General features: G+C 38.8%; 1 protein-coding gene across 2 annotated transcripts in view; it reads right to left on the bottom strand.

The window, feature by feature from the left end:
* CD44 (CD44 molecule (IN blood group)) overlaps positions 1-26,541 on the bottom strand; it is a 64,012-nt gene extending 37,471 nt beyond the window's left edge. Inside the window, exons 1-3 of one of the 2 annotated variants that reach the window (XM_069784703.1) lie at positions 26,298-26,541; positions 2,942-3,107; positions 408-544 (exon numbers count right to left, since the gene is read on the bottom strand). In XM_069784703.1, the coding sequence (XP_069640804.1) occupies positions 408-544; positions 2,942-3,107; positions 26,298-26,364 (370 nt within the window). In that variant the 5' untranslated portion in view covers positions 26,365-26,541. The remainder of the gene's footprint in view (positions 1-407; positions 545-2,941; positions 3,108-26,297) is intronic. The other variant, XM_069784704.1, reaches the window with a different exon arrangement.
* Positions 26,542-27,168: the final 627 nt, after the last annotated feature.

Here is a 27,168-nt window from a genome sequence, read left to right on the forward strand (position 1 = left end):
CCACTCCTAGTATCCCTTAACACAAATAATTATTGTTCGCTATAGAAGCTCACATGTGCATGAACCGAAGAGATGAGTGCCACCGCCTACAACAGTTACATCTTTTAGATTCACTGCTGCAGTGGTTCACTGTATTAAGCCATTATAATGAACTGTTCTGAGGCTATTAAGTTAGTCTCAAGGGCAGAAAATTGTTTAGTTCAAAACACACTAACGACAAAATAGAACAAATTAATTGCTGGCATTATAGATACACTCCTAGAGGCTGACAAAAGGTGTTTCTTCTCAGCTGAAAAACAGATTATATTTAATATAGAAGCCCTCATTCCTGTACCTTAAATAGGAGATTACATATGTTATTGTTAGTTAATCTGTATCTAAAATACATCATAAAAGCATATACATACCTGTGGCATTGTAACAGTATGCATCATACCGACCAGTTGTGTTTGCTGAAAGTTTGTAAATGCCAGTATGATTTGCTGCACAAAGATGATAGGGATTGATTCGTGGGATAACAATATGCCCCACTACAAACCCGTACCTGTGAAGAACAGAGGAAAATACACCATATTACATATTATAGCAGATGACATAAGTGTTCTAGATATCTCAAACACGAAGAAGCCACGAAGAAGCCATTATTTTCATGTTACATTGTTCTTAAGAAGTGCATGCATTTATGCATACTTTTTGCATATGAAGGGTGTTCCTTTCTCACATGTAGTTACATCACCCTCCAGGCACTCAACACCATTTTGCATGTAATTTCTAGAGCTAAACTGATTTTAATTAAGTGAGCATCTTACTACTCACAGCGATCGGTTCCAGAGCAAGGCAGTGAAAGTGAGGGACTGGGAGTTTTACTTCTTTTTCCCAATTCTCTCCTCTATTCCACTGGGTGGGGGGAATGAGTGAGCAGCTGCGTGGTGCTTAGTTGCTGGCTGGGGTTAAACCATGACATCGTATCTACATGCCTTACTTACATCTGTCCTCTGCTAAACTGTGAATTAGGGAGAATTGTAACACTAATGATAAACTACAGCTCCCCACTGCAAAAACCATTTCCCTCTACCTCTTTCAATTATCTTTTAACTTCAGAAAATACTTTCCACACTGCAGAATACTCATAATTGCTAGCACTAGAAATCTCTACCCCTAGGTGTTCAGTTAATATTTGATCCCTAGTCTCTATATATTGTGTAGTGCTGGACAATTCAGAATGTTAAGTATGTTCATATGCTAACATTAGAGAAAGAACATGCTACTATGTTATGCAGGCTTTTCCCTGAGAGTAAAGAATTGTCTCTAGTCTTTACATGGTACTATTTTAAATGACGTTCCCACTTTTCACGGAAGAATCTGCTAAGAATTTTCTGTCCATTGTCCCCTGGCACCGTTGTCCACCTCTTTCACCACCATGCAGGGCATAATGCTTGTGAAAATGAACGTGCCATATGCTGTCATCAACGGCAGTGCATGACATTTATATATATAAGAACGTTTTCAAGGCACTGCATGTATCTTTCCATGATTACAAATTATTTCGTAGGGATGCTATTAATTTGAAAGGACCTTTATTCAATTCTCATAGGCTTGCAAGCCAGTAAGAAAGAACATTGATGCATTAGGCATTAAAAAAGTAAAGCACCACTGACTAAACTGAAATGAAATAATTTGCAGGAAACAGTTGCAAGCAGTATTGATGCTAGTACTATTTCTCATGGTACCAGAACAAAAGTCTTACAATTTTGGAGAAATGCCCACTGAACTTTTCTACTCCAGTCAGTTAGAAGATAAATGCCATTTCTCCATATCTGCTGCTTATTTTAGGTTGTAATAAAGTTGAAAATCTACTGGAATTTAGTTCAATTCTATAATGGTTTAACAACATGAATCTATGTTATTTGATTAAAAAAAAACCACCACAAAACCAAACTTCAAATTCACAGCTCCTGAGTTCAATCTCTTTTCTGCATATGAATGTTTAGGCTGACTTGTATAAGCAGTGTATTATGTGTTTTGGAAAGCAAGATCACATGATCACCTAGTCTGACGTATTTACAGACCATAGGACTATCCCGGCTTGACTACCGTTTGAACAGAGGGCATCCTTGGGGAAAATATTTCATCTTGGTGAAATTTTGGTGTGACAAAGAATCTACTACAACCCTTGTAAGTTGTTTCAGCCAATAATTATTATCCTTACATATTTTGTTGTATTAGTACCCATTTTTTTGAATCCAAAATTTTCTGTAACTTCCAGTCTCTTTGTCTAGTTATTTTTTGCTAAACTGAAGAGTCTGTATTATCCACATTTGTTGCCCTATGCATCATTAATTACAGAGGGTAATTAAGTCACTCGACAACATGGTTTGGGGTTTTTTAATCTTTGTGGCTGTCTTCTGAAACTTCTCCATTCACAGATTATAAGAATGCACTAATATTGTGGCCATTTTTTCACTGGAATGTCAAGAGTTCATCCTCAAAGTACCACTTGCTGATTTTTACTGTTTCTTGACAAGACAGAGTTCCCTATACTTTATATACCATGTTCAGTCTTTGGACTTACATCAGTCATTAAAAATCATAAATATTTTTCACATACTTATCAATTAGTCAGTGATACAGTATGATCTAAACATCTTCCTAATTAGTTTATTATATGGTCAATCTTTTGTTAAATTTAGATTTTATCTGTAAGAGGTGATGATATTTTAAAGATAATTGGTAAAAAGTATATGCAGTCATGAACTTATTACCAGATCCAGAGCAAACATACACACGCACAGAGATGTTTTGTTCTTCACAGAATATAACTTACTTGAGGACTGATACATCCAACTAATTAACAGCTATATGAAGTCAACTGTAATTATTATACTATAGCATGGATGGCTGGACTTATCACGATAGATTATTTTGTCAACAATTTCTTTACCTGCAAGTTTCAAATCCAAGTTCATGAGCTTTCTTCAGCTGCTCTAGTGTTGACAAGGTACTATTGAGAGCTCTGCAGAGTTCAACTGCTTCAGATCGTGTGAGACTGTAGCGACCGTTTTTCTCAACATGAAAAACTCCTCCATATCTGCAACTTACATTGAACTCTGTTATCAAAAGAAAAGAAAAAAAGAAATTACAAATTGTTGGACTCAATGCTTCACTGAAGACCTGGAAATTATTTATTTTCAAGTTTAGTGCTTTCAGTGCAAATCAGCAACAAGTAGCAGCTACCAATTCATTCAGAAAGAGTGCTAGCACCTTCAGTCACCTTCTTCATATTTCCCTTCTTTGGGCTGAGACACAAGCCAAATCTTCAGCCTTTCCAAAAATAGCAATACAAACATGTTTTTGTGAGGTATCTAGCACTTTTAACATACCATTAACAATAATGTGAAGAACACGTAAATTGTGAAAGTCTTGGAAGCCACAGTACTGCAAAAGTAACTGAATAGTCAAATGTATTTGAAAACAAATTATTTCATTCATAACAGAATTTTTTAAAGATGAAATGGTCTATAATCAGAGCCTTTATAATCATAAGGTTCCTTAATTATCTCATTGTGATCTCTTCACAGTGATTCCTTTTAAATGAATATATATGTCAATCCCCAGCTTCAGAACTAGTTCGAGAAACATGTTCCTATTATTAGCTAGACAAAAGCAGAAAGCTTGCATTGGTTTGATGTGGCATGATCTACCTGAGACAAAAACTGTGAGCTGCACAGATATTCTGAACTAGAACAACATTACTCCCTGAAAGACAATATTTAAGCTCTTCTTATTCAGCCTGCTGGGGCAGATAGAGAAGCATCAAATACACATTATGAAAGAGTTCACATGAATTAACTTCTTGTGCCCTGTTCATTCATCTTGACAGTATTTCCCTCCATTTTGAAAGGCTTCCTCTTGCTGAGTTCATGCTCACACACAAAAACCTTACTGCCAAACCATGTCAGCATTTCAATATGTACTTTAGTAAGCTTACTTAATGTTAAAGGATGTCTTGGATTTTAATTTAATAATACTGTGAAGGCTTGCACATGGAAGTACATTTCAATGGCAAGCAGTATGGGGTTAAATTAATAATAAAAAAAAATTTAGGTGCCATAGTTACGTTGTGCAGTTTGGTTTCTGGCCTTCAGCCTGGGAACCCTGAACAAGCTGTACATGCAAAGCCTATGGGAGGGGAGTGCCTCATGCAATTCACTACAGCCACTGAATGAAAAGCATAAGGACTAGGGGCTCTGAGGAGATCACACCCCGTTCATCTTTATGTTGGAAAGATACTGCCTACACAATGCAACAGGTACAGTGAGAAGACAGTATAATCCAAGGAAAGTGTGTGACTGAGTAAAATGAGAGGAAAAAGGAACATTTGTTTATCATCTTTTTTTAACAGGAACAGCTAAGAAAGAGTTAAAAATAATAGTATGAGTAAGAATAATAATAATAATACAAATAAGAACAATCGTGCATGGAGAAAATGGGGAAAGATCAGGATGCTTCAAAGCAATGTGAATTAACTTTGCTCCTGCCCCACCTTTCCCTCAAGAGGAAAATAGTGATTGCAACTCCAGACTAGAATGACAACTGCAAAGCACACTTAATTGGAGTAGCCTATTATTCCCAGTGGAGAGAGGAGCATGGCTCATGTTTATCTTAATTTTATTGGGAGTTAAACGTGCAAGAAAGGGAAAAATAGACCAGTCTTATCCAAATATTAAAAGGGGGTGTCTGTACCATCTATTTGAAATAAACGATGCCATATAATCACTGTTTTCCTCAAAGACCCGAAATGCAATTCATGCGCATTTGCATTGACACATTCTATGTGAATAACAAGCAACTTTTTTAATGTTGTTTTTGCTTGACTGTCTGTTTTCTTCTATAGCTTTCCTGGTTTCAGCTGGGATAGAGTTACTTGTCTTCCTAGTAGCTGGTACAGTGCTGGTTTGAGTTCAGTATGGGAAGAATGTTGATAACACTGATGTTTTCAATTGTTGCTAAGTAGTGTTTAGTCTAAAGTCAAGGATTTTTCAGCTTCTCATGCCCAGCCAGCGAGAAAGCTGGAGGGGCACAAGGAGTTGGCACAGGACACAGCCAGGGCAGCTGACCCAAACTGGTCAACAGGGTATTCCATACCAGGTGATGTCATGCCCAGTATGTAAACTGGGGGGAGTGGGGGTGGGGGAATTGCCACTCGGGGACTAACGGGGCATTGATCGGTGGGTGGTGAGCAATTGCACTGTGCATCATTTGTATATTCTAATCCTTTTATTATTACTATTGTCATTTTTTTTAGTGTTATCATTATCATTATTAGTTTCTTCTTTTTTGTTCTATTAAACTGTTCTTATCACAACCCACGAGTTTTACTTTTTTTTCCCCCAATTCTCTCCCCCATCCCACTGGGTGTTGGGGAGGAAGTGAGTGAGCGGCTGCGTGGTGCTTTGTTGCTGGCTGGGGTTAAACCAATAGCATAGCCGTGAAAGCAAATGATAGTAATCAAGGCGTGCACTCTTCCTTCAATTGCTTTTGTTCATTGGTAAACTGAGATTATTCTATCTACAGTGTATCTACTCAGTGTAAACTGCAAGGAATGTTCCTTTCCACAGGTAACAGAAAACAATCAAGGAGATAAAACACCGGATTAGAGCCAGGCTACATGGTGTATGAAAAGACAAGCATTATTCGCAGCATAGGTAGGAGTCCAGTAGTATTGACGTTTGCCCTTCCAAAGGAGCTCAATAGCCATGCATTCAATGTTAAATACTTTTACCATAGGCAACAGAATTAATCATTATGGTTACTTGGATTGCCTTTCCACAAAAAGAATGTAAAAAAAAAAATCTCTTCTCCCACCTCCTTCACCCATTATTTAGGCTGACAAAAACATCTAATGTAGACAAAATTGATATACATCACACAGCTGTTTATCAATCTTGATGATTACAGTTCTTAATATTTTTATTATCATACATTATAAAAATACCAAGAGGACATAATTTTTAGTTTTGTAAAATTTATGCAAGCCTAACTTGTTTTCTCAAAATACCTTTGTTTTGATACGGCTGTTTTCTTCCAGGGAAAAATAGTTCTAATCGTTTTATTAAAATATCTCTGATGACATGGCTGTCATCAGAGATTTTGAAGGCAAGATTGAGGAACTTGTGTGGAACAGGACACTAACAAATGCCTTTTTCTTTCCTGGAGGACTTAATGTCTTGCAACAGGGCTGAGTTTTACAGTCTGAGGAGAAGCTAGTGGATTAATGTAGAATGATAGTCTCGGCAAGTTCCCACACATGATTCTGAAATAGTTGCAGCGCTTCCACGAGTACCAGAGGCAGACGTGCGCAGCACTGGTCCTGGGGATAGCTGAGGGACTGACTAGAGACCTGCCGCAGCCAGCCCCTCACTCAACAGCACCGCGTGCTCAAAAGCCATCGCCACATGGACACGGTGTCACAAGTGGAGTCAACAGATGTTCAGGTTGCAGATCCCAATAGATGTTTTCCTACAACACAACGAATTGCTACTCTGCACAGAAGGATGTGGCTCACGACTACTGCTATGGGATGCAGCTGCTCTCACAGCTGCCATGTGAGTGACTTCTACTTCAGTTCTGAATGTTCCATATTCAAAGCCTGACATGATTTTGGAAGTTGTCCAGTCAGTATCTGTATTAAACATAAATGACCTAGACAGGAAAGAAGGCTTCTCTTCAGTTTTCCCTTCTTGATTCTCTCTTCCCTGTGGAACAAGGCAGGCCTAAATTTGGTAATAATTAACATACTCTGTGAAGCCCAAGACTTAATATTAAATTTGGGGATCAGCTCACAAAGATCTGTTTGATTACTTAAAAGTAACAAGCTCAGTGATGTTGGAACTAGATTTGTTTGTCTGGAACATCGACATCTCTTCCAATAACTTTAGGCTAATTTCTGAAGAGCTTTCGCTATGAAAGCAGATACCACATGGACTTGCTTTGGGTTGTATTTGAATCTCACAACTCATTCCAGAGTCACATAAATATTAAGTGAAGTTCACTTTTGTTTAGAGTGAATTTGATTCAGCTGTCATCAAACCTCAGCCCATTCATGGTTTTAAAACACTACAATATATGCTCCATTACCACCCAGAGATCCAGTTGTAGTCAGAGTCCCACTTATTAGGTAGCCAATTCCTTAAACTCGAACTGTTGAAAATAAACAGGCTTATTTACACAAATAGGCTTAATGGAACTACTTGAGGACTACAGTTACACACATGTACGTTTTCCATGGAAATGCTGAGCCTGGCTCTACAGTTTACATACCGCACACCAGGACACTTCTGGGAAGCATCAGGCTTATTGCACATGTGCTGACCAACTGCACTGCAGGCACGCACGCACACAAGGGCCAAAGCTCCCAGGAAGCCTCGCTCATGAAGCATGGGAGATCATGTCCTGGAAACCCCAGGCGAAAATGTGCCAATCCAATTCTCAGAGCTGGTTTCGAGGGCATTGGATTAGTTGGCACTTTGCCGTCAAGTAATGTTGAGACAGCATGCTTTGTTTTTATTTTGATGATATCTTCTACAAGTACTATTAAAAATGTTTGTAATGTTGCTGTAGTATAAACACTCTGTTCGTGAAGCAGTGAGTGTGGAAAAAGGACTCACACGACATTGCAGAGTCTAAGCAAATTGCATAAACCCAGCATCTCCTCTGTGAAGACAGTAACTACCACATTTTAAAACCAGCAAAATACAGATGCAGAGCATACTGCCCAGAGCTGTCAGGGAACCCAGAGTTTTTACTTTATGGTCTCATATTTTTATGTCCAGACAATGGGAACCCTTAATTGCATTAATGAAAATATTTCTAGTAACATCAATATAAAATTATAAAAAATAAAGGATGGGGTCTAAACTAAATTAACACCTTAGATTCCTTCTTCCATGCTGAGGCTTATAGACTAATTTTGAGTTAAGAAAGAACCATGATTGCTAAATCCAAATCTAAACACATATTCCACTTTTCCCATAGTGCAGAAAGGTCAAATCCATTAATTGTATGTTGATGTTACTTAGCGGGCTTTAGCACAGTTATGCAAAAGATGGACTTTTTCTTTGTTTCAAGAGACAAGGGAATGCAAACCTCATACTGTGGGCCAAACTGTTACTGATCCCTGCAACCCCTCTGAAGTTTCAGAGGAGCTGATTCAGAGTGGACTTACAGTGGAATCACAAGCAGCACCTAAACCTTCTCTTCTACCCCCTCTTATAGCTGGCAGGCTTTGGAGGCTGCCAGGCCACGATCTTTCCCTGACATCCACATGATTTGCTACAGCTGAAAGACAAAATTGTTTAGTAATAGCTCTTAAAAAAGGCAAAAAGTACTAGACATGCCTGAATTGTCATCATCATTAATCTCATCCAGACCATGAGACTTGGGTGACTCAACCCAAAGCCATGGAATGCCCCGAAGCCTGTGCTGAGTTTTATGAGCATGGAGAACATTAACTTTCACAGAGGCCATTTCTCCCTGTCTTTCCTGGGATTTCTGGTGCTCTGTCTCAAGTAGCTGCATGCAAGCCCTTCTCTGTTTTTGCCATTCACATATCTAAACCAGGCTTAATTAACACGTTTCAGCCAAAATCACTAGCTACAGTTCCACAGACAATTTGCTAGCTAGAGCCCACTGGTGTGATAGAATTGGCTGAGACAGACTGAAGAGCATTGTCCTTTCATGAAAGTGTGAGTTACACCCTGATTATTAATACTAGAGGCTTGTTAGAAGCTGTCACAGTAAGAAGCCAGGTGCAATCTCCATTTCTACACTGGTTCTGCAACCCTTATGCATAATGACTAACAGTGACTCATGCAGACTCTTCCCATTGGAGTTGATTTTCCATAAAGATTTTTGATCCACTGTATGGATGTTTCACGCACTGCTCTCTGCTCTTCATTGTTTTCAAGACAATACCTAGAGGTTTCATCCTCAAGGTGGATGTTGTTTTTTTTAAAAAAAAGTTATTTTAGCAATTGCAGATACAACAAAGCAAATGAAGTGGAAGATTTGCAAAAACCCTGCCTCCCCTTAAACAAAAGCCTGTAAAAGAATACTTAGACACAAGCTTGCTAACAGACTTCTTGGTAAAACCACAGCCTGCATTGCATGGCAACCAGGAAATGTTAGTGTGCTATTCTCATGGGGATTTTCCTTTTCGGTTTGTGGTTCAAGATGATTGATAGATCACCAGGATGTGATAAATTGGGGCTGAAAACAGGGACAGTACTAGGGGTTTGATGGTGCAGATTGTTTTCATTCTCTGTTCACTTTAATAGAATACAGTTTTTACATTTCTTGTAAGAACTTTGTTCTAAATTTATTAAACAGATTTCAAGTTCTAGGCAGATATACATGGGTAAATATTTCCTTATAATCACAGATTATTTAATCTTGTACTGGAACTTCTGAACAAAAACAACCATTAGCTTAGCACTGATATCTACATTTTGAATATTAGCACCTACTTTAATGCATGCTGGTAATGAAGTAGAGAAAAGTGGCATATTGGAAACAGGTTAACATCTCTTTAGAAGAGACTCCCAGTAACTATGGTTGCTCTCCAGGCAAAGCTAGAAATTAGACCATATGAGTCCTAAGATCTGAGGTGGTCTGGACAGTTCAGATCTCAGGTCTCAGTTCAGACCTGTATCCAGTTGGTGTTTGGTTTTTTAAATGTTTCTCAGGAAAACTACTTCATGGCTAAATAAGAATGCATATTTTACTTCTGACTAGAGGAAATGCCCTCAGAATACAAAATTTCATAGGGCATGGATTCATGAAACACTTCAGGATCCAAGATGTTTTGTCAACAGATATACTAAGATAGCCCAGTTACCACCATTTTGACATCTGGGAGAACTTGAATGTACAAAAATATCATTCAGTGATTACCTACCAGTGATACACTATGATACACACAGGCCTGGATGGCATTATTATTTGCTGAATATTCCACCATTTCTTTAGAGGCTATTAATAAAACCATTCACTAAAGCAATTTGCAGCCCAGACAACTGTAATAGGATACAGAGGCTTCCACCTTTAAGTCAGAAGTAGGACTAAAGCCCAGGTCAGTAGTGATGAAAACCGCTGGATAGCTGTTTGCTAGGTTATGTAAAATGATTCATTAATCCCAGCCACAATCACTAATAGACACGTGTCAACATCATTAAAACACACCTATACCTGAATCCCTCAGGGCTTGATGGGGAAAGGAAAATTGTGCTGGGAAAATCGGACTCTAAACTGGGATGACTACACACTGATCAAAAATTACAAGTCAAAATCTGCAGGATCCACATGAGTTAAGCAAGCGTGTGTCTATGAGGCTGCAGTCCTTTACCATCACAACAAAAAAGCATCAAGGATCAAGCAAATGTAGTCATTTAGTGTGGCTGGGTGATGTTTTTCTGTTCTCCCAGTTATGATATTCTTGCTCTGCTAGCCACCATTCACTACAAAAAGTAGAGAAACAAACCTGGAAATAAGCCATCTACACCATAAGCGAGGTTTCTCCAAATAGCGACAGTGAAAATAAGTCTTGGGAGACAAATTCTTGGGAGTTGTCAGATGAAATGCTTTCCTTGGGGTATTGCCAAGTTGTGAAACCTAAAATGATTTATAGGAAATACATTTCCAGACTGAGTGGGAATAAACCATATTTTCAGTTTTTGAAGTATCCCTTGTGGATACTTAAATAAAGCAAAACAAGGGTTTTGTTTTTCAGTTTGAAACTGCCTTTCATTTTGAAATGTAATTAGTTAGTTTGCACAAAATAAAATAAAACAATTTAAGAAAGTTAAGTTTAAATGTTTACATAGTTGGAATACAAGTAGATGGTTTAAGGAACCCAGTCCAAAATTTCCCTGTAGCATTTTTTAAAATTTCATGTTTTCATTTCAGTTTGGCACAGGAAAATGTTCTAAGTCTTGAAAATTTTCATGGGACAGAACTAAAAACATAGTTATACCCCTAACAGATTGCTGATATTCAGGGATGGGGAGTGAGGGGTGGGAATTATCTGCACACCTGGCTTTTTAAAGACATAAAAGTCCAGGAAAACACTTTAGAAGGAATTTACTTGCATGTTGCAAGGAGTGCCTGCCATAAACAGAGGCAACAGGTTCTCAGTAGTTGGGTGTGGTGACAAGAAAGTGAAGATGTCTCTCCATAGATCCAAAGGTATAAAATCAGACCTTTCTTTGAAGTTGTGCCAAAGCTGTTCCTACTGCCCAGTTATATTTGTGTACCTAGTAATTTGGGCTGAAAAGACAAATAAGATAGTAGCTTCCTCACTCTCCTGTATGCTGTTAACTACATAAAAAGTCATGACATAACCATGCTAACCCTGTGATCCAAGTGGGCTCAAGTCGATCTCTGAAATGAAAAGGAGAGATGTGGCTGGGGATACAGACAGTAGCCAGCGAGGGATACACTGCAGAGGACGATCTGCTTTCTCTACCACATGTTAATAAGTATTCCTTCCATTTCTGTGTTACTTCAGCAAGGGCACACTGGAAACGGGATGTGGGACAAAGCGCAAGCTGTTGACTTCCTTCTAAATTGTTCTTAACAAATCTGCCTACTGCCACCAAAGTAATTGTCTCTGTTTACTGACGGGCAAAAATCTTCAGTCTCTTAATCTGATAGCTTTCCTGGCTACTAATTTTAAAAAGTGTGTGGGGTGGGACGGGACTATTAATGAATCAAGCATTCATAGAGTGGCTCAAAATGCAAGTAAGTACAAGAAATATGTTTCATTCCTCAGCAGCTGCTGCGGGAAGAAAAAAGTCTGCTAATGCATCTTGCAAACATACTTTATCTGCCTGGCAACTGTTGCTCTGGTAAACATCCTGAGTGAGCCTATATAGTGTCATCACTTACGATAAACTTCCTTGCTGCTGACATTAATATTATTCTTTAACAGTTTCACCCAACAGTGAGCTGAAAGTTTTCAGAGTCCACTAGAACATGGTACAGCTGTGCAGCACCTCAGTGGAAAAATTGCAGGCAGTGAAATCATAGTCCTGGAATTAGACAGTTATCAGATATGTTTCCCTCGAGATGATGAAAACATAATCATCATTGTCGATACTAGGAAAGCTTCAGGCTGTACAATGAGTAGTCTAACCCCAAAGGCTGAGTAAGAGGGACTGTGAAGCGAATCAGTTGGGATCAGTTCCATGCAATCCAGGTGAAGAAACAAACATGAAACAAAGCTGATGAATAATAGTTGGAGTCTGATTTTCACTGTTTGACTGAAATCAAATCGTTTAGTCATTTGGGATAAAAGCAGGTGAGAGACAGCATTGGTCAGCAGACAGACCCCAGCTTGGAGCTCAAAGGGCCTTATGCGTATTCCCTGCTCTGTCATTTACTGGCTGATAGAACCTGGATAAGCCAATTAATCTCTCTTTACCTCAGTTTGCAACTAACCTCCTTAATAAAGCAATTTTAGATTTACTGATAAAGAATCCTGTAAGAGCAAAGAACTATTACATTGTTATTTTACTGTGTTCTTGCAGCTTTTACATTCAGCCTCCTCCTTGACAAGACACGGGAAGTCTGATTTAAGTTCTGTGGTTATTTAGATAAGAAATCAATACAAAATCAGGCCTATGATTAACAAGCCCAACTAAATGACAGATTTGGAATTTTAATTATTTGCAGTATTCTACTCAATAATAATACCAGGTGTGATTTGAAACTATTTTTCACATGATATTGAATTTTTTTTTTTAACAATTTCTAAACTAAAAAAACTATGCTTTTTATGTTTCCTCTGTTCCTCTGAGTTATATAGGAATACCTCTAATAAATATTTTCAACATTTCAAACTTATTTGTACAATAAGTTCATTGTGGAAAGGCAAGTAATGATCAAAACTGAAAAAGAGAAAAAAACCCATAAGAAATAGAATATCTATTGACTTCAACAAGGCCACTTTGCAAGAAAACAACAGAGAAAGGAACCCCAAGAATCATTTAAAAGCTCTGAAAGCCAGCCAGCTAAAACAAGGATAACATTAGTCTGGCAGATATACTAAAAACAAGGATGCCTAGAATATGCCTCACAATGTAAGACATGTCAAAGGACAAATGACCCATGCAGACTTCCTAGTAACAAATAATGGCAGGAGAGGACTGCCCAAACAAAAGGCATATCAGTACTTATTCCAAACTCAGCTTCCCCACAATGCAGATGAACTCATTCTCAGTTTCTTTCACAAACCCTCTCCATTTTTTTCAAATGTCTGGGAAAATTAAGATGAAACCCAACATTTTTGTAGAAGTTGCTCATACAAAGTAGCACAGTATTAAACACTTAAATCTGGGATCATAGTTGTTAATTGCATATCGATTAAAATATTGGCCAATAATGCATTGAATTTGGCCTGCTAGAAATCAAACTGGAGAACTGAAGCCTCCAATGTAATGCATGATTTAATGACTCATACTAAATTCAGAGTTCTCAGATTAAGACTATAGCTGTAACCTTTGTATGTAACTTTGCAGTTTTAAACATGGATAAAACACTACTTTTGAATATTTATGATTTTCCCAAAAGAGCAGACTAAGGCATAGTATCAGCTGCATTCTGAAGGTCTCCAGAATATGGAAGAGTTCTAAGTCCTGACAAATTACTGGGTGATTGATAATCAAATCAAAACCAAAAACTGAAGCTGCTTATTAGAATCAACGATTAACAAAAAGCAGCTGACTCGCTTTGTGATGTTACACTGAAACCCTGCTTTCTTTCCACAGTGGATTTTGAGTAACTTCTGCTAGCAGTTCTGCCTGGTTATTGTTATCCATAAGACCTTACAAATGGTGTGATTTGAAGAGATCAGAAATGCTAGATATGAAAGTAAAGAAATAAGCTTGGAAGAAATTGTTCTCTGAAGAACAAATCATGGAAGAAGTCTGAAGAGCTTAATTCACAGGCAATAATGAAAGATGAAAGTTGCATATCCAGCTGTGTGTACAAGCTACTGCAGTTTCAGAGATGGGTTGATCTCAATGTGTTCTTCTTCATAAAAACCCAAGAAGTACTTAGCCATAAGTACATTTTCAATAGAGTCATAGCAACCATGGTGCTCTTAGGAACATTGGGAAGCATACTACGCACTGATGAAAAAAATAAAACTCATAAAATGCACATTTCATTTTTACTTGCTGAAGACCTTGAAATGTTACTCTGGAAATATTAGGACAGACTTAGAGTGAAAAAAACACCAAGCTTAAGATTTTCATTGGCAGAAATTCTTGGCTTGGGATCTGAAGTAAGTAAGGTTCAAGCAAAAATCTACCTTTGGAAAGGATCACTTTGTAAAAAACATGTAATGATTAACACAACCTACTCAATCAAATCTCATCTAGAATCTATAGAAATCAATGGGAAAGCTCTTATGCTACCTTAAATCAGTGCAAGCTTCTGATGATGGAAGAAAACACTGTCACATCCACTACTCCCTCTGTTTTTCCCCTCATATCAGAAGGGCAGGGATCCCATAGCTTGTAACCAGAATGCCCAGCAGGCAACTTCTATTGGAATTGTTGGTGGCAAACTGTTTCCATTTTCTGCACTCTGTGTCACTCTATTCAGCCATATACTAGTTTCAAGAATCTTGAGATTGACACTGAAAATACTGACTAGCAAGAAACTTTCCTAAGATGCATGCACGTTATTTGTATCCCAAGCTAGGTGTTCAGTTAAATTTCTTTAATAATTCTTACAGTCTTAGTTTTGAATCTTTTATAATTGGTTTAGTAAAAAGGTATGTTTAATAACTAGAGTTTGCAATTAACATTAGTATGTACACAATGCTGTTGCTGTCACAAATGTGGTGAGAATAATAATATGCTCTGGGTTTAATATATTTTTTCCTATTTTTTTAAAATGTTTATTTAAATTTAACAATTCATGAGAGCCAGTGAAGATTCAGTTGCATGAGGGAAGAATGGGAAAGAGGAATTGGGAGCGTGGCCTCAATATTTTGTGAGTTCAAATACTGAATTAGATCCTACATCTGTTTAGGCAGTGGAGATATGTAAGGGCAATGCGCTACTGTTTGCATGTAATCACCTCAAATTGTGAAGCGTCATTGTCTCCCAAAAGTGCTGGAATCATTGTGAAGCCAGTGATTTTGCTCTGATGCTTGCTGATTCTTGTAATCTTCTATTTTAATGAGATATAGCTGGATTTTATGAAAAGATCCAGAATTAAATCAATGTTTGAATGGCAAATGATACAGTGAAAGACCTCAATTCAGGTACTGTGAATTTCATGACATTGGAAAGCATCGAGAAGTCACATTCACTCTGAGCAAGAGTGAATTCAAATAGCAAATCGGGTGTAAGCCATCTTAATAAATAGAAAATCCTAGATAGGTAGTAATTTATTATTAACAAAGCACCACAAGATTTTTTTTCCCCCAAGGAAATTACTTACATTATTGAACCAAAATTTATTGAGTTGCCTGTCACGTACACTAGACAAAGCAAAAAACTGATCTGGTGTGACCCATTATTATCATGTGACAATGAGTTTTAACAGTGAGCTATATACAGTATAGAAGATGGACTGAGATGAGTAAGCTTCTATCAGATCTGAAAAGGAAAGCAACCCAGTAAAGGACTCTGAAATGAGAAGTAAGAAGATCTCATCCTGTACTTGCAAAAAATAAAAGTGGGAAGTTCTTTAAACAAAGCAGAGATCTCTCTTAGGACCAGCAGAAGCAGCTGGCACAGCGTGGAAGCCCTTTTCCAGATGACCTGCTACCTGTCGTTGTGTATAGATCCCATTTGTCTTTCTTGAACAGTCTGAAAGCATCTTAGACACGCCTTACTATATCAATTCATGAAATACTGCCAATTCAGCTAACTTTTAAAACTATTTGCTCTGGCAGGATGGGAGATATTGAGATATCTCCCAATATAGCAATCAATTCAAGGTACCAAACCAGTAAGTTAAAGACAGACTTATATTAGGACTTCAACATGTTGCTATGACTATCATTGTGGATATATTTGTATCATGTCAGGGTGGAAAAAAGGTGTTAATATATTGCCTTGCAATTGCTGTGAGTCAACAGTAATATGATTGTGACTGGTGTCGATAAAGTGACATGACCTCAGCGCTATGAGTATGAGTAATAAAGTCAGATAAGTATTTGACTGATACTGTTAATAAATTCAGTGCAGGTCTGTAAACAATGGGTTGTAAGGGTGTTTCAAAAATTAGGAAAATACTTAGCTCTTACTCATAAAGGGTATTTTCTCTCATGGATTCTCCAGCTGAAGTAAGGATTGTATAGCCAGGCTCAATGATGGATTACCAAACAGTAACTGGAGAGTTTCGTGGTTTTAAGATAACAGCTTTGCAGAGAAAGCTCCGATCCTCTATACTCTTGTTCACCTCTGCACCAGTAGAAGAATGTTTGCAAGAGGACTTTTTTCTTATGAAGAATAATAATGCTTATTTCAACTGAAATAGCCCTGTATGTGAAATCATAGCTGCTTTCTGAAGTTCAAGCGAACAAGGCACTAACCTTGTTGATGAAACACCAGGTTGGGACTTAGGAGAAAATGTTCTATTTACAGCTATGCTGCTGGGTGACTTATTTTGCTTTCTCTCTGTCTCCCTACCTGTGAGGTGGGGATAAAATCACTGACTTTCAAAGGGCTACAAAAACCCCTAGTTATTATTGTCTATTGGCATATTTGTCAGTTCACTTCTTTCTCACTAGCTGGGATCATCTTTACTCTGTTAAGTAACACTATCTAGACTTGAAATTTTAAGTTCTACAGTAATTTAAACACATCCAGCCTGATACCAACTGTGATGAATGTGTTGATGAAACACACCAGATAAGACAGTAACCCCCGCTAGACCAAATGTTGTAATATTTATATGAACTCCATGTAACACAAGAAAAAGAAACACTACACAGAACAAAATTTCATCAGAGACAGCACCTGTTTCTGAAGTGATAAACTGAGAAAGCATAAGATGTCAAATCTCTTTCAAGAAGTATTCAAGTTCTTTTACAGTACTTGGAAGAATCCAGCAGGTGACAAGCGGAAGGAATACATCTCAGACATATGTTGATGTCAAAATGTTCCAATGTTTAAGGTGCTGTAGGATATATTGACGAGACACCACTATATTTTGTTACTAATGCTCACCTTGAACTTTGAGGATGCAGATGTGTATCATCAAGTAGATGTTATCAAAAACCACTCTTGTAGGTTATTAATGGATATAACCCTTGCTGGGCCCAAGACTTTCAATGCTTTGGCTATGCTATATTTTTTAAATGGGATTGTGACAACATAGAAGCAATTGAAAAAATAATATTGCCTGTATTTTATTTTGAAGGGTAACCTAGTCAGATAGAGAGAATTTTTTGAACTTTTCTTCCTTTGCTCAGCAAAGGAAATTAATTAATGAATTCATTCATTTGCAAATGCAAAATTTTGGATAGCAATCCCACTGATCTTTAAGGGCACTGTTGCAACATTTTACCAGTCTTGCATTGTTCTGTATGTAATATTTTGTGTACTCTACACTAATTTATGATAGGGCTGGCCCCCACTGGCATGTGTGTAAATAATAGGAATTGTTAGGAAATATAAAAGAAGAAGAAAAAAGATCTCCAGCTCCAGAAAGAAACACAAACTACTTGTTATACAAACTACCTGCATAAAAATATACTCTCAGTAAAGCGTTAACAGAAAACAAATTTGGATTCAGTCATTGGTCTTAATAATCTCCAAGTCACAGGATATGCCTCCTCCTGGAAAAATGGACGATTGGGCTTTTCTCTAACCCACATGAACAGAAACAGAAAATGCTGTCTAGTACTTATGCCTAGAGATGCTCTGAAAAAACTGAGTAACTGTGCTGGTCTTACCCTTCCATGATGCTTTAAGATTTCCTCTGCTTCACTGTTTCAAAAGCCAGTTAATGCTGTGCGCTGTTCAGGGTGAACTTGAACTATATCACTACTAGATAATGTGTGAGACTTGGCAGGTCAAGGAGATGTTGAGACAATAAAGCAAAACTACTGTGATCTTTTCCCACACAACAAGCAGCCAGGAAATACAGCCATAAGAAAAAGAATGAATAGGACTGATTTACTAGAAATGTCAGGAGACACAAAAATTATCATCCACACTCTGAGAAGAGCTCTGCAACATTTTACACCACAACAGCGAGCAAATCAGGGTTTTCTGAGGCAAGCCACAAAAGCAGGAAAGAAACTCCTCTCTAGGCAGTCACCACGGCAAGGTGTCTCACATGCTCAAAATGTCTGCCTGTTACTGCTTTTAATACAAGAATTGTGAATTGGATAACTGCCTGTCTAAAACCTTAGCTGTGCCCATTCAGTGATGAACTGGAACCACCAAGTATCTATTATCTGTAGGCTATAAAATGATTTTGTTACATTCTAGAAAAGAGAATTTTAAGAGTGTAGAGCTCAATATGAGATTTCAAGAAAAGTATTTTTATTTTCTGTCCAAGAAGAGTTTTTGCTCCTCCCAAGAACCCAAAGTGACTCTTGCTAGTGCAATGTAAGTGTGATAGTTTGTTAATACCAATCTTCTGAAGTCACTGGGTGGTCCTGCCTTATTAACCTGACGTTGAACACAATGACAGTAAGTCAGTGCCAGCACGTTAGGCTCAAATCAAAAGAAAATCATAAAAAATATAAATAAGATAATTTTCTTGTCATTTGAGTCTTCTCTGAGGCCTGTGTCTTGGAAGAAGAACTTGGCCTCTACATTTCATTTTGCCTGAGAATGACTAAGCTGCTGAGCAGAAGTTTTGCTGGATCAAATGGATATAACCTTCTACCACAGACACAGGCTGACAAGAGTCTATCAGATTTATTGGACTGCTTCAGCCAGGTGTCCCAGAGATGCGGAGTTTGATTAGTGGGGAAAATAGTAAATAGGTGCGAGAAACAGAAAAAGTTGTTCAAAAGAAGACGTGGACATTTAGAAGATATACCTGGGTACCACCTGGATACACCTAGCTGCTGCACAGTGACACCCAAACTTCTCTGGACTTGTAACATGCTAGCCACGTGGACTTCTGGCATCCTGACCAGGTGGCCCACCTTCAGGTTAGAGAACGTGAGTCTGTTCTTGGCTCCTCCTCTGACTTGCTGGGTCTTTTTATGTCTCTTGGCATTCGGCTTTCCCAGAGCATCAAGCCTTTCCGTACCAATACCTCCAAGATCTCAAGACAATAGCTGATAGTTATCAGCAGGAAGTATTGCTTCAAACAGGAGAGAAAATTGACTAAATTTAAGACATTTTTCTTCAGTTGATTATTAAATAAATTCTAAAGTTCTTGAACCTAAAGAAGTGTTAAGTTTGACAGTAGGACAAAAGATCTAAGTCAGTTCTCATTTGGCAAACAGCTTCAGACATCCCTAATCGTAAAAAGATAAGTCTTGAATAAGAACTTCTTAAGAAAACTATACTTCGCATTCACTGTGCTACCAAAATCAAAACAGCTGCCTGTCTTCAGTGCATGTACAGATAGCACACAAATAAACAGGATAAAACTGTCAGAGCAACAAAGAAAATTTTTATCTGTCTTTTATAGCACTGCTACTGGAGAAATTGATTTGAACAGAATACATATTATTTCACTTCCATGTTCTAAATGTTCCTATATGTTGGATTTGTGCATAAGCATTATATAGGAACAGAGAACAAAACCCTACATTTATAAATATGAATACTTGTTAGCAAATGAGGCTTTTTTTTCTACACTTACATGCATAAGTGAATGATGGAAAAGGGAAAGGACATGTAAATTAATGGAGGACACCTAATCAAGCAGGAGGAGGAGGAATACAGAAGTGAGTGAAAGCAAAACATTAAGATGAGGTCAGGCCTCACCTTCAGTGTCTTCATTATTAATGAATCATGTTTCTTTATAACTGGCAAATACTACTTTCCCTTGAACCTGCCCAGTTAACTATTCCATATTCCCTGTGCAGAAGCTTCACCCAGAGCACCTTGCTGGAGTTGGGAAGACCTGGCTTCCCCTGGCAGTGACGTACTGTATCACCGTCTTAGAATCCTCATTCGCCACTAGGAGTACTCCATCTTGTCTAGAAGACGTGCACCAGCCAATGGCAAAGAGTAGGTAAACGACTAATCACTCCCATCTCAATCACCCCTGTGGCACTGTTGAGCTATTGCATTTCCATGCTGTAGAAAGAGCAGCCGCCAGCTTGCTTAGTCTGTTTGGAGTGGGCCTGCGGGCTCTGCCTGCTCTCTGAAAAGGGCTGCAGTCCTGCTGCTCTGGCGGGTGTCATACCAGTCCCTCGCTGATAAGCCTTCCCGGTGGCAGGGTCTGTTCTCTCAGAGAGGCTGCCAACTCAAGGTTGGCGCCTCACTTTTAGACCCTGGTTTGTGTAGCAGCTTGCTCGCTACCTGGACAGAGCTCGCTCACATCTGCCCACAGGGTCCTGGGTGGCCACAGACCATACACCGAGCTCCAGCTAACCTTTCACTTCTGCATGGGAATGCATACAGAAACTATTCATTACATCTACCCACACATACCACACCCTGCTTCTTTACAGACACCTATCCATTAACAAAAATAACAATAAAAAAGCCCCCTAGGGAAATATACTTCTGAGAACCTGTTTTGCTAACATGCTGCCACTGTGAGACATATATAATCAACAAAAGCTACGTCGCAGCAGATTTTTTTACTATTAGACGTTCTGTCAAAGGCAGTTTCTTATTTACGAAAGCAAGTATTTAGTAAAACACACATTAACTGTATAGTTGATGATTGCTGGCTAATGCCCTTTTTCTAGGCAGCTGTCAGCCTGTACCCTGGCAACCTCTTTTATAACCATCTCACATTGCTTTTGGAACAGTATCATCAGCAGAAACAGAGACGGAAGTTTTACCACAGCTGCTGCGTGTCTGAGGTTTTTTTTTTCAAAGACACAACGCAGTCTCTTAGAGCTTCCAGCTACTAAGCCTAGCTCAGTCATCAATAGAAAGAAAGAAAAAAGCGAAGCAATCTATTTTTCAAACTGCAAATATAAGTAAAATTCAGGTTTTCTCTGTGATTTTTACTTTGAACTGGCATGGTTGCTTGAGCTTCCATGTTAGCAATTGCTAAAATTGTAGATTATTCTTCAACTCCTTTTTTTTTTTTTTTCCTGTTTCACAATGTGAGGGTTGAAGGTTTTTGTACTGAAATAAGTTGCTGCATTATATAATGCAGCCAGTGTTGTCACGCAGAGGAACTGGAAAGTCCCAAAGCCAGTGCGTACAAAAGAGAGTTCAATTATGTTCTTAACTGTAGGCACAGACTCCAAAAATGACTGCAGGTTTCGTTAGGCAGGAAACAGTCACGGAGGTTTGAACTTTAAATCTTAATTAGCTGAACTTTCAGTGTGACTGAAGAGATTCTCCAAGGAAAACCCCTCTTTCTCTCAGTTGCCATTTCACATTACTGCCTGCAAACTCACTCCTAGGACGAGCTGCTCCGCCGTCCCTTGGGTGGGGCCAGCTCCAGCAGCCAGCTGCTACTGATACTACTGCTGATGCCACCGTAGGGAGGCCTGTGATTTGCCAGGGAGGACGCTGATAAACACCCAGGACTGACACAATCCCCTCTGCCACCAGTATTAGCAGCAGCCATAATGGTCACTGATAATGACAGTGTCTGATGGCTTTGAGATAATTATTACCTCCCTGGGAGTGAGAGACAACTGCATGTTAACAGCTGATGAACTTCTGATCTAGTCTGGAAAATGACTAGCGGCTATGCCAAACTGGCTTCACGCCTACAGTTGGCGACAACCCATGGAGAACAGTCCAAGCCACCAGGTATATCCCTAAGAAACCCTTCCAGGTAAAGGCAAAGAACAAAATAGACTGTAGATGTGGGTTTTACTTGGTCGCAACCATGATGCATGTATCAGAGACATGTTGCTGACTTCTGTCTTGCTCTTCTCACTTCGCTGGCCTTCAAGTGGAAGTTTGAACTTCTCTAGTCTAAGAATTCGATTTAGTACTGAAAAATGAAATTTGATAAAACATGCTTTCAGTTACCAGCTGATGCTAAAATATCATGTGGTTTGAACAGTGTTAATTGTTCCAGTACAATGTTGTATTGTTTCCAAAGTAGGCAAGATTACTGTGGTGGGTCATGTTTGTGTCATGATTATCCTCTCTGTGAAGTTATAGTTCACAGGTAACTATTTACATTTGGCCTTGGTCCTGAAAAAGCAATTGTAGAGGAGAGTTTGGGAGAACACTTTCCCTCACTCTCTTGCATAGGGTTCTCTTTAAAAAAAAAAAAAAAAAGTTTTGTAAATAACAGAATGTATGTCATACGAAGTTGAGAATTATCATTTTCTATCTTGACTGTATTTTTAAACACTTATCCATTAGTGCAGGAGCAGAAATGTGAAGCAAAAAGACCAGAAAGCTAATGGAGAAGCCTTCTTACAGCATCTCCAGAATTCTGAAAAACTTCTAAGTTCTTGGGCTGACTTATCACTCCTTATATATAAGAAGCTCTACATCATTCTTTGCCCTGCTTCTCTACAATGTATTCCACTACCAGTCAACTACATTCAGAACTGAAATTATCCTTTTATCAAAGAAGAAACAGTTACCAGAGATGTTCTACTCCCTTTTCTTACCCAGTAGCACAATCACCAATACCCAAACTGTCCTTTAAAGATGTTCATCTAGTCTATCTAATCTCTCCTTAAAAACAATGTCTCTTAGCAACCTATTTGCAAACCAAATTACTGTTGCTGTCTAGCCACTCCCTCTGAATACCATCTCTTCTCTGGCAAGAACATTGCCATCCTGCATTGTTTGCCGTTTGCTTTTTAATTAACCCATATCCCACAGAGCTCACCAGAGCTCTTTCCTCCGCCATGTCAGCAATGCAGCTTTTACTTTTTCTAATTTTTCACATATCTATAGGCTCCACTCCTATTATACGTTAACTTGATTGCTGATGTTACCTTTTTTTATTCCTCATTTATTTTCCCCTGTTCCTGACAGTTGCTATCCAAATTAGTGGAAATGTCTGCAGAGGTTTACACTAGATTCTTGCTTGGATACATTTCAGATTTCTTCTCTAACTTAAATTCTTCAAGACTTAATGCTGCCTGTATAAATAATTTTAGTTGTTTTCCCATCAATGTTCCTTGCCACACAACCAAACATCCCTTGGAGATCTACATCTTTCTGCACTATATTTTCCTGCTCTCTTCCATATTTTTTTTCATTTGAAATGGCAGTTGTCCTTCAATGAAAGCTTTTTTTTTTTACCCCTTCATGAAATTCTTGAGAACCCATCTTTTCTACAAGTATTTTACCAGTAATGAGCTCATGATTCTCTCTGCTGTTTATACGTGTCTATCAGCAGCTCAGGACATCTCATCCTGCTAGCACATTCTTGCTACAGTAGAACTTCATGCACATTTAGGTGCTAGATGATTAAATGCAATATTACTACTGTCCTCAAGTCTTGGCCTATAAAGTCAATGGGAACCGTTCTGGAAAGAAAGACACTCTAGATATGGGGGAACATTTCATTTAACCTTGGCTAGAGCTACCAGTCCTTTTTAAAAGCACTTAGTTTAAAAAGTTCTTCCTGAATTGTATGATGCTATCTTTCCTCATTAAGGCTTTCTCTGACTTCTGTTTTCAAGGTAATGGTGCTGCATTGTGGTGAACTGAAGAATCAACAAACATTTCTCCAAAGACTGCAAGACAGTCCTCTGCCATGGTTTGTTGGCTCTGTGTGTGAGAGTATTTCAGGGGCAGGTATATAACCTTTCCATTAAACGATGATGGAAGTTCACTTGAACTTTAATAAAGTCTAGTTACTTTGCAGCTTTGGGAAAATAGCCAAGACACACACTGTAAGGACTAAGTGAAAAAAAACTAGCACAAAGAGCTTCTTCAAACTTCCTTATTTACAAATTTACATGACATATAAGCCAAGAGGCAGGCTGGCCCCTTCCTTTGTGACTGACTGATAGCCACAGTAGCCCTGAGAGTCTGGCAACCTCTCCAATGCTAATAGCTAAACTCCTTTCTCACACTGTTGGACTCATTCTCCCTCTTTTCATTTCATCTTTACCGCTACTTGTATTCCAGCTTCCTCCAGTCTGGGGGTCAAAATTCTAGGATTCACTTTGTGTTAATCAGGGAAAACTTTGAGAGAAATATTTTTAGAAATACATAATGCTCACAGGGGATTATCTCCTCCAGAATCATCATTAACCAAGATGTCAGCATCTATATCCTCATGGATTCAGACCCCTTAGACAACAAAATTCACATCAATACCACGCGTACACCTTGCTCATGTGTCAGTATGGTCACAAATGCACAGAACTCAGGATGAGTAAATTTTTCAGCTGCTCTCTATATCTCATTTTTCCTTTAGTAATCACGTTAACAGTAATCTCAGGTCCTTTCTAATTCTGTGAAATTCTGTACCAAAAGAATCAAAATTCCAACTCAGGAGCAGATCTGAATTTTGTCTTCAAGCAAGGTGTTTCCCAACAGGAATGGCCACTACTCTCTGATACACAGCAAAGCCACTGATTTAAAAAAGAAAATAAAACCACCAACAACTGCTGTTTTGAAGTCATTACTGACTACAAAGTCATACTGGAATGTACCGCATACCAACTAAAATATATTGTAGCTACAGTCTAATACCTTGCTAAGCCATTAAAGAATCTTCCCTGTGGGGCATATGTGAAGTTTGACATACTTTTTGTAACTATGCTGAAGACTAGAAGATAGGGTTTTCTGCTGTCTCACTGTAAAAAGTGCATTGCTCCCAGAGTCAGTGCAGACCCTGCTTCTTTTAGGATGCTCCTGGCAGCTCATAAAAGGAGAAATCAGTTGAGCAGGTGGTAACCAAATAATTATAATGCTTATACAGCATATAGACTTGGACCAAGCCAAGGTTTTAAATGCATCTCAGACATGCTTTATTTGTTTACAGTACCCTTGCCCTTTCTCTAAGGGCTTTATCCATATACCTGATTATAGCAAGAGCATTTTGGTACAATTGGCAGACAATTTCAGAAAGAAAAGTGATGAGGGCGCTTCAGCTATCTCAGATGCGCTGGGAACTGTTCACTCGACACACCCATCCACAGCCCGGCAGCGCTGCAACCTTTACAGAAGTATCTACTGCTGCTCAAACTAATGAAATACGAATTTACTGTACACACACACACAGCCCTTGGGTGACAATGGCTCTGAAAAATGTATTTCGTTAGACTCCTGGAACCAATGAGTAGCAAAATAATGTAGAAGCATAATTGGTATCCCTAACCACAAAATGCCTCGAGGCAGCTGCTGTCACAGGGAGAGTCTGTTAAAAGCATGGCCATTTCCCTCAAACACAGTTGAGCCTGCACCATGTGAAATTTCAAAAGCGTTTTGTCATTTTGGACGCAAAACGTTTATTTTTTTCTCTGTATTAACGTTTCATTTTAAATACAAATATTTGAAGCAGATAAGCAAGCTACAGAAAGTTAATTGAGAAACAACTGAATTTTGTGGTCACTTCGAACCCCCTTTGTTCCAAAATCTTGTCAGTGAACCCCAAAGAAACTTTAGGAAGTCAGAAACAAGCACGCTTGGCATAAAAGCTTTCCAAATTTCAGTCACAGATTGCTGCACTTTTGCTTCTGTTCAGCAATGCTGTGTCCAAATGCCGTATGTATTAGCTGTTAGTTCAGCCCATGTAAAACCAAGAATGCAGTTGTATGCTGGGGGGGGAGGTGTGTGTCCCTCTCCATCCCCCTCAACCCCCCCTCTTTTCTCTGCTGTCTGAAACGGGGCTGGGAGAGCAAATTAAGTATGTACCAGCAGTCACGTTGTCGAACTGAGCTTTACCAGAGCTATTCTAAGTTCCCTAATGTACTTCTGTTCTTAGTTTAAACTTAAATTTAATGACCTACAATTCACTTTTTATAGATCTGGAATTGCCCTTTAGAAGCAATACAGAGCTTTCCGTGATTGTACAGACCAGCACAAGTGAGGTTACAGTTCTAAAGCATCTCTGATAACTCTTACAAATAATAAAACTTTATATAGATGCAAGAAAGCTGTTAGCTATCTAGCAGAGAAGAGCTCTTGCTGTCTCGAGCATAAACTTATTAGCAACCATGTTTTCATTCATAAAAAACTTACGTGTTTCTGTTAGACAAAGCTTCAGCAAACATAATCCAAAAGTTGCCCATAAGGAGAAGTTGGCCATTGTTTTCTCGGAACTGTTTTGCAAAAACCAGAGATCCTTGCAAACCGTGGAAAGAAGAAAAGCCCCGACACTTGTTAAGTCTGCAGTCAATGAGTCTGAAGTTCGCTGCACTTTTTATTCTGATTCAAAGGAACTGAAGTAATGACATAACTGGGAGGGGAGCTCCATCAAAAGTCACACCCATATTGCAACAAAAGTTACCCAGCAGTGGAAGAAGGGGGGGTGGGAGGAGAGTTACTACTGGCTAAGCAGCCACACTCGAGTTTTAAAGAGGCACTCAACCTCCTCTTCTTACACAACTACAGTCAAAAGTTATACTTACTGCGCTTGCAGGAAAATTTGTGTAACTTCTCGTGAGTTAGCTCAGAAAGGCACTGTTTGCTATAAGCTTCCCCTCCTGCGCTTTAAAATCTTCTCACTGCAAACCAGGTGAACGTAAAGCACTGGAGTTTCTGAACTCCAGCAAAGCATCTACAACTGCCTGGAGGTTTCCCCAAAATATTTTGGTTATTTTGTCCCATCTCACCACTTTCTCTTTTTGCAGTTCAATATAGAGCAAGAAAAATGCCTGCTCTGGAATGAACCTTTCTAAAATGTTTCTCTTCGTCCGTGGAGGACAACCTCATGCAGAAGGTAAGTTGAGGCGGTTTAGTCTCCCACAGCCCGTTCTACCCTTGGCTTCTCTGCATGGGCTGCTCCAACAAAAGTGGTAACTAATGCCAGTGCCAGCAGTGATACTGGGGAGCAAGGCTGATATTTTGTTGTACTGATGGTATGAGGTGTGGAAGGAATTATTCCTCCTGT

The sequence above is a fragment of the Haliaeetus albicilla genome, chromosome 5 (genome assembly GCF_947461875.1).
Source record: "Haliaeetus albicilla chromosome 5, bHalAlb1.1, whole genome shotgun sequence".
Lineage (NCBI taxonomy): Eukaryota > Metazoa > Chordata > Aves > Accipitriformes > Accipitridae > Haliaeetus > Haliaeetus albicilla.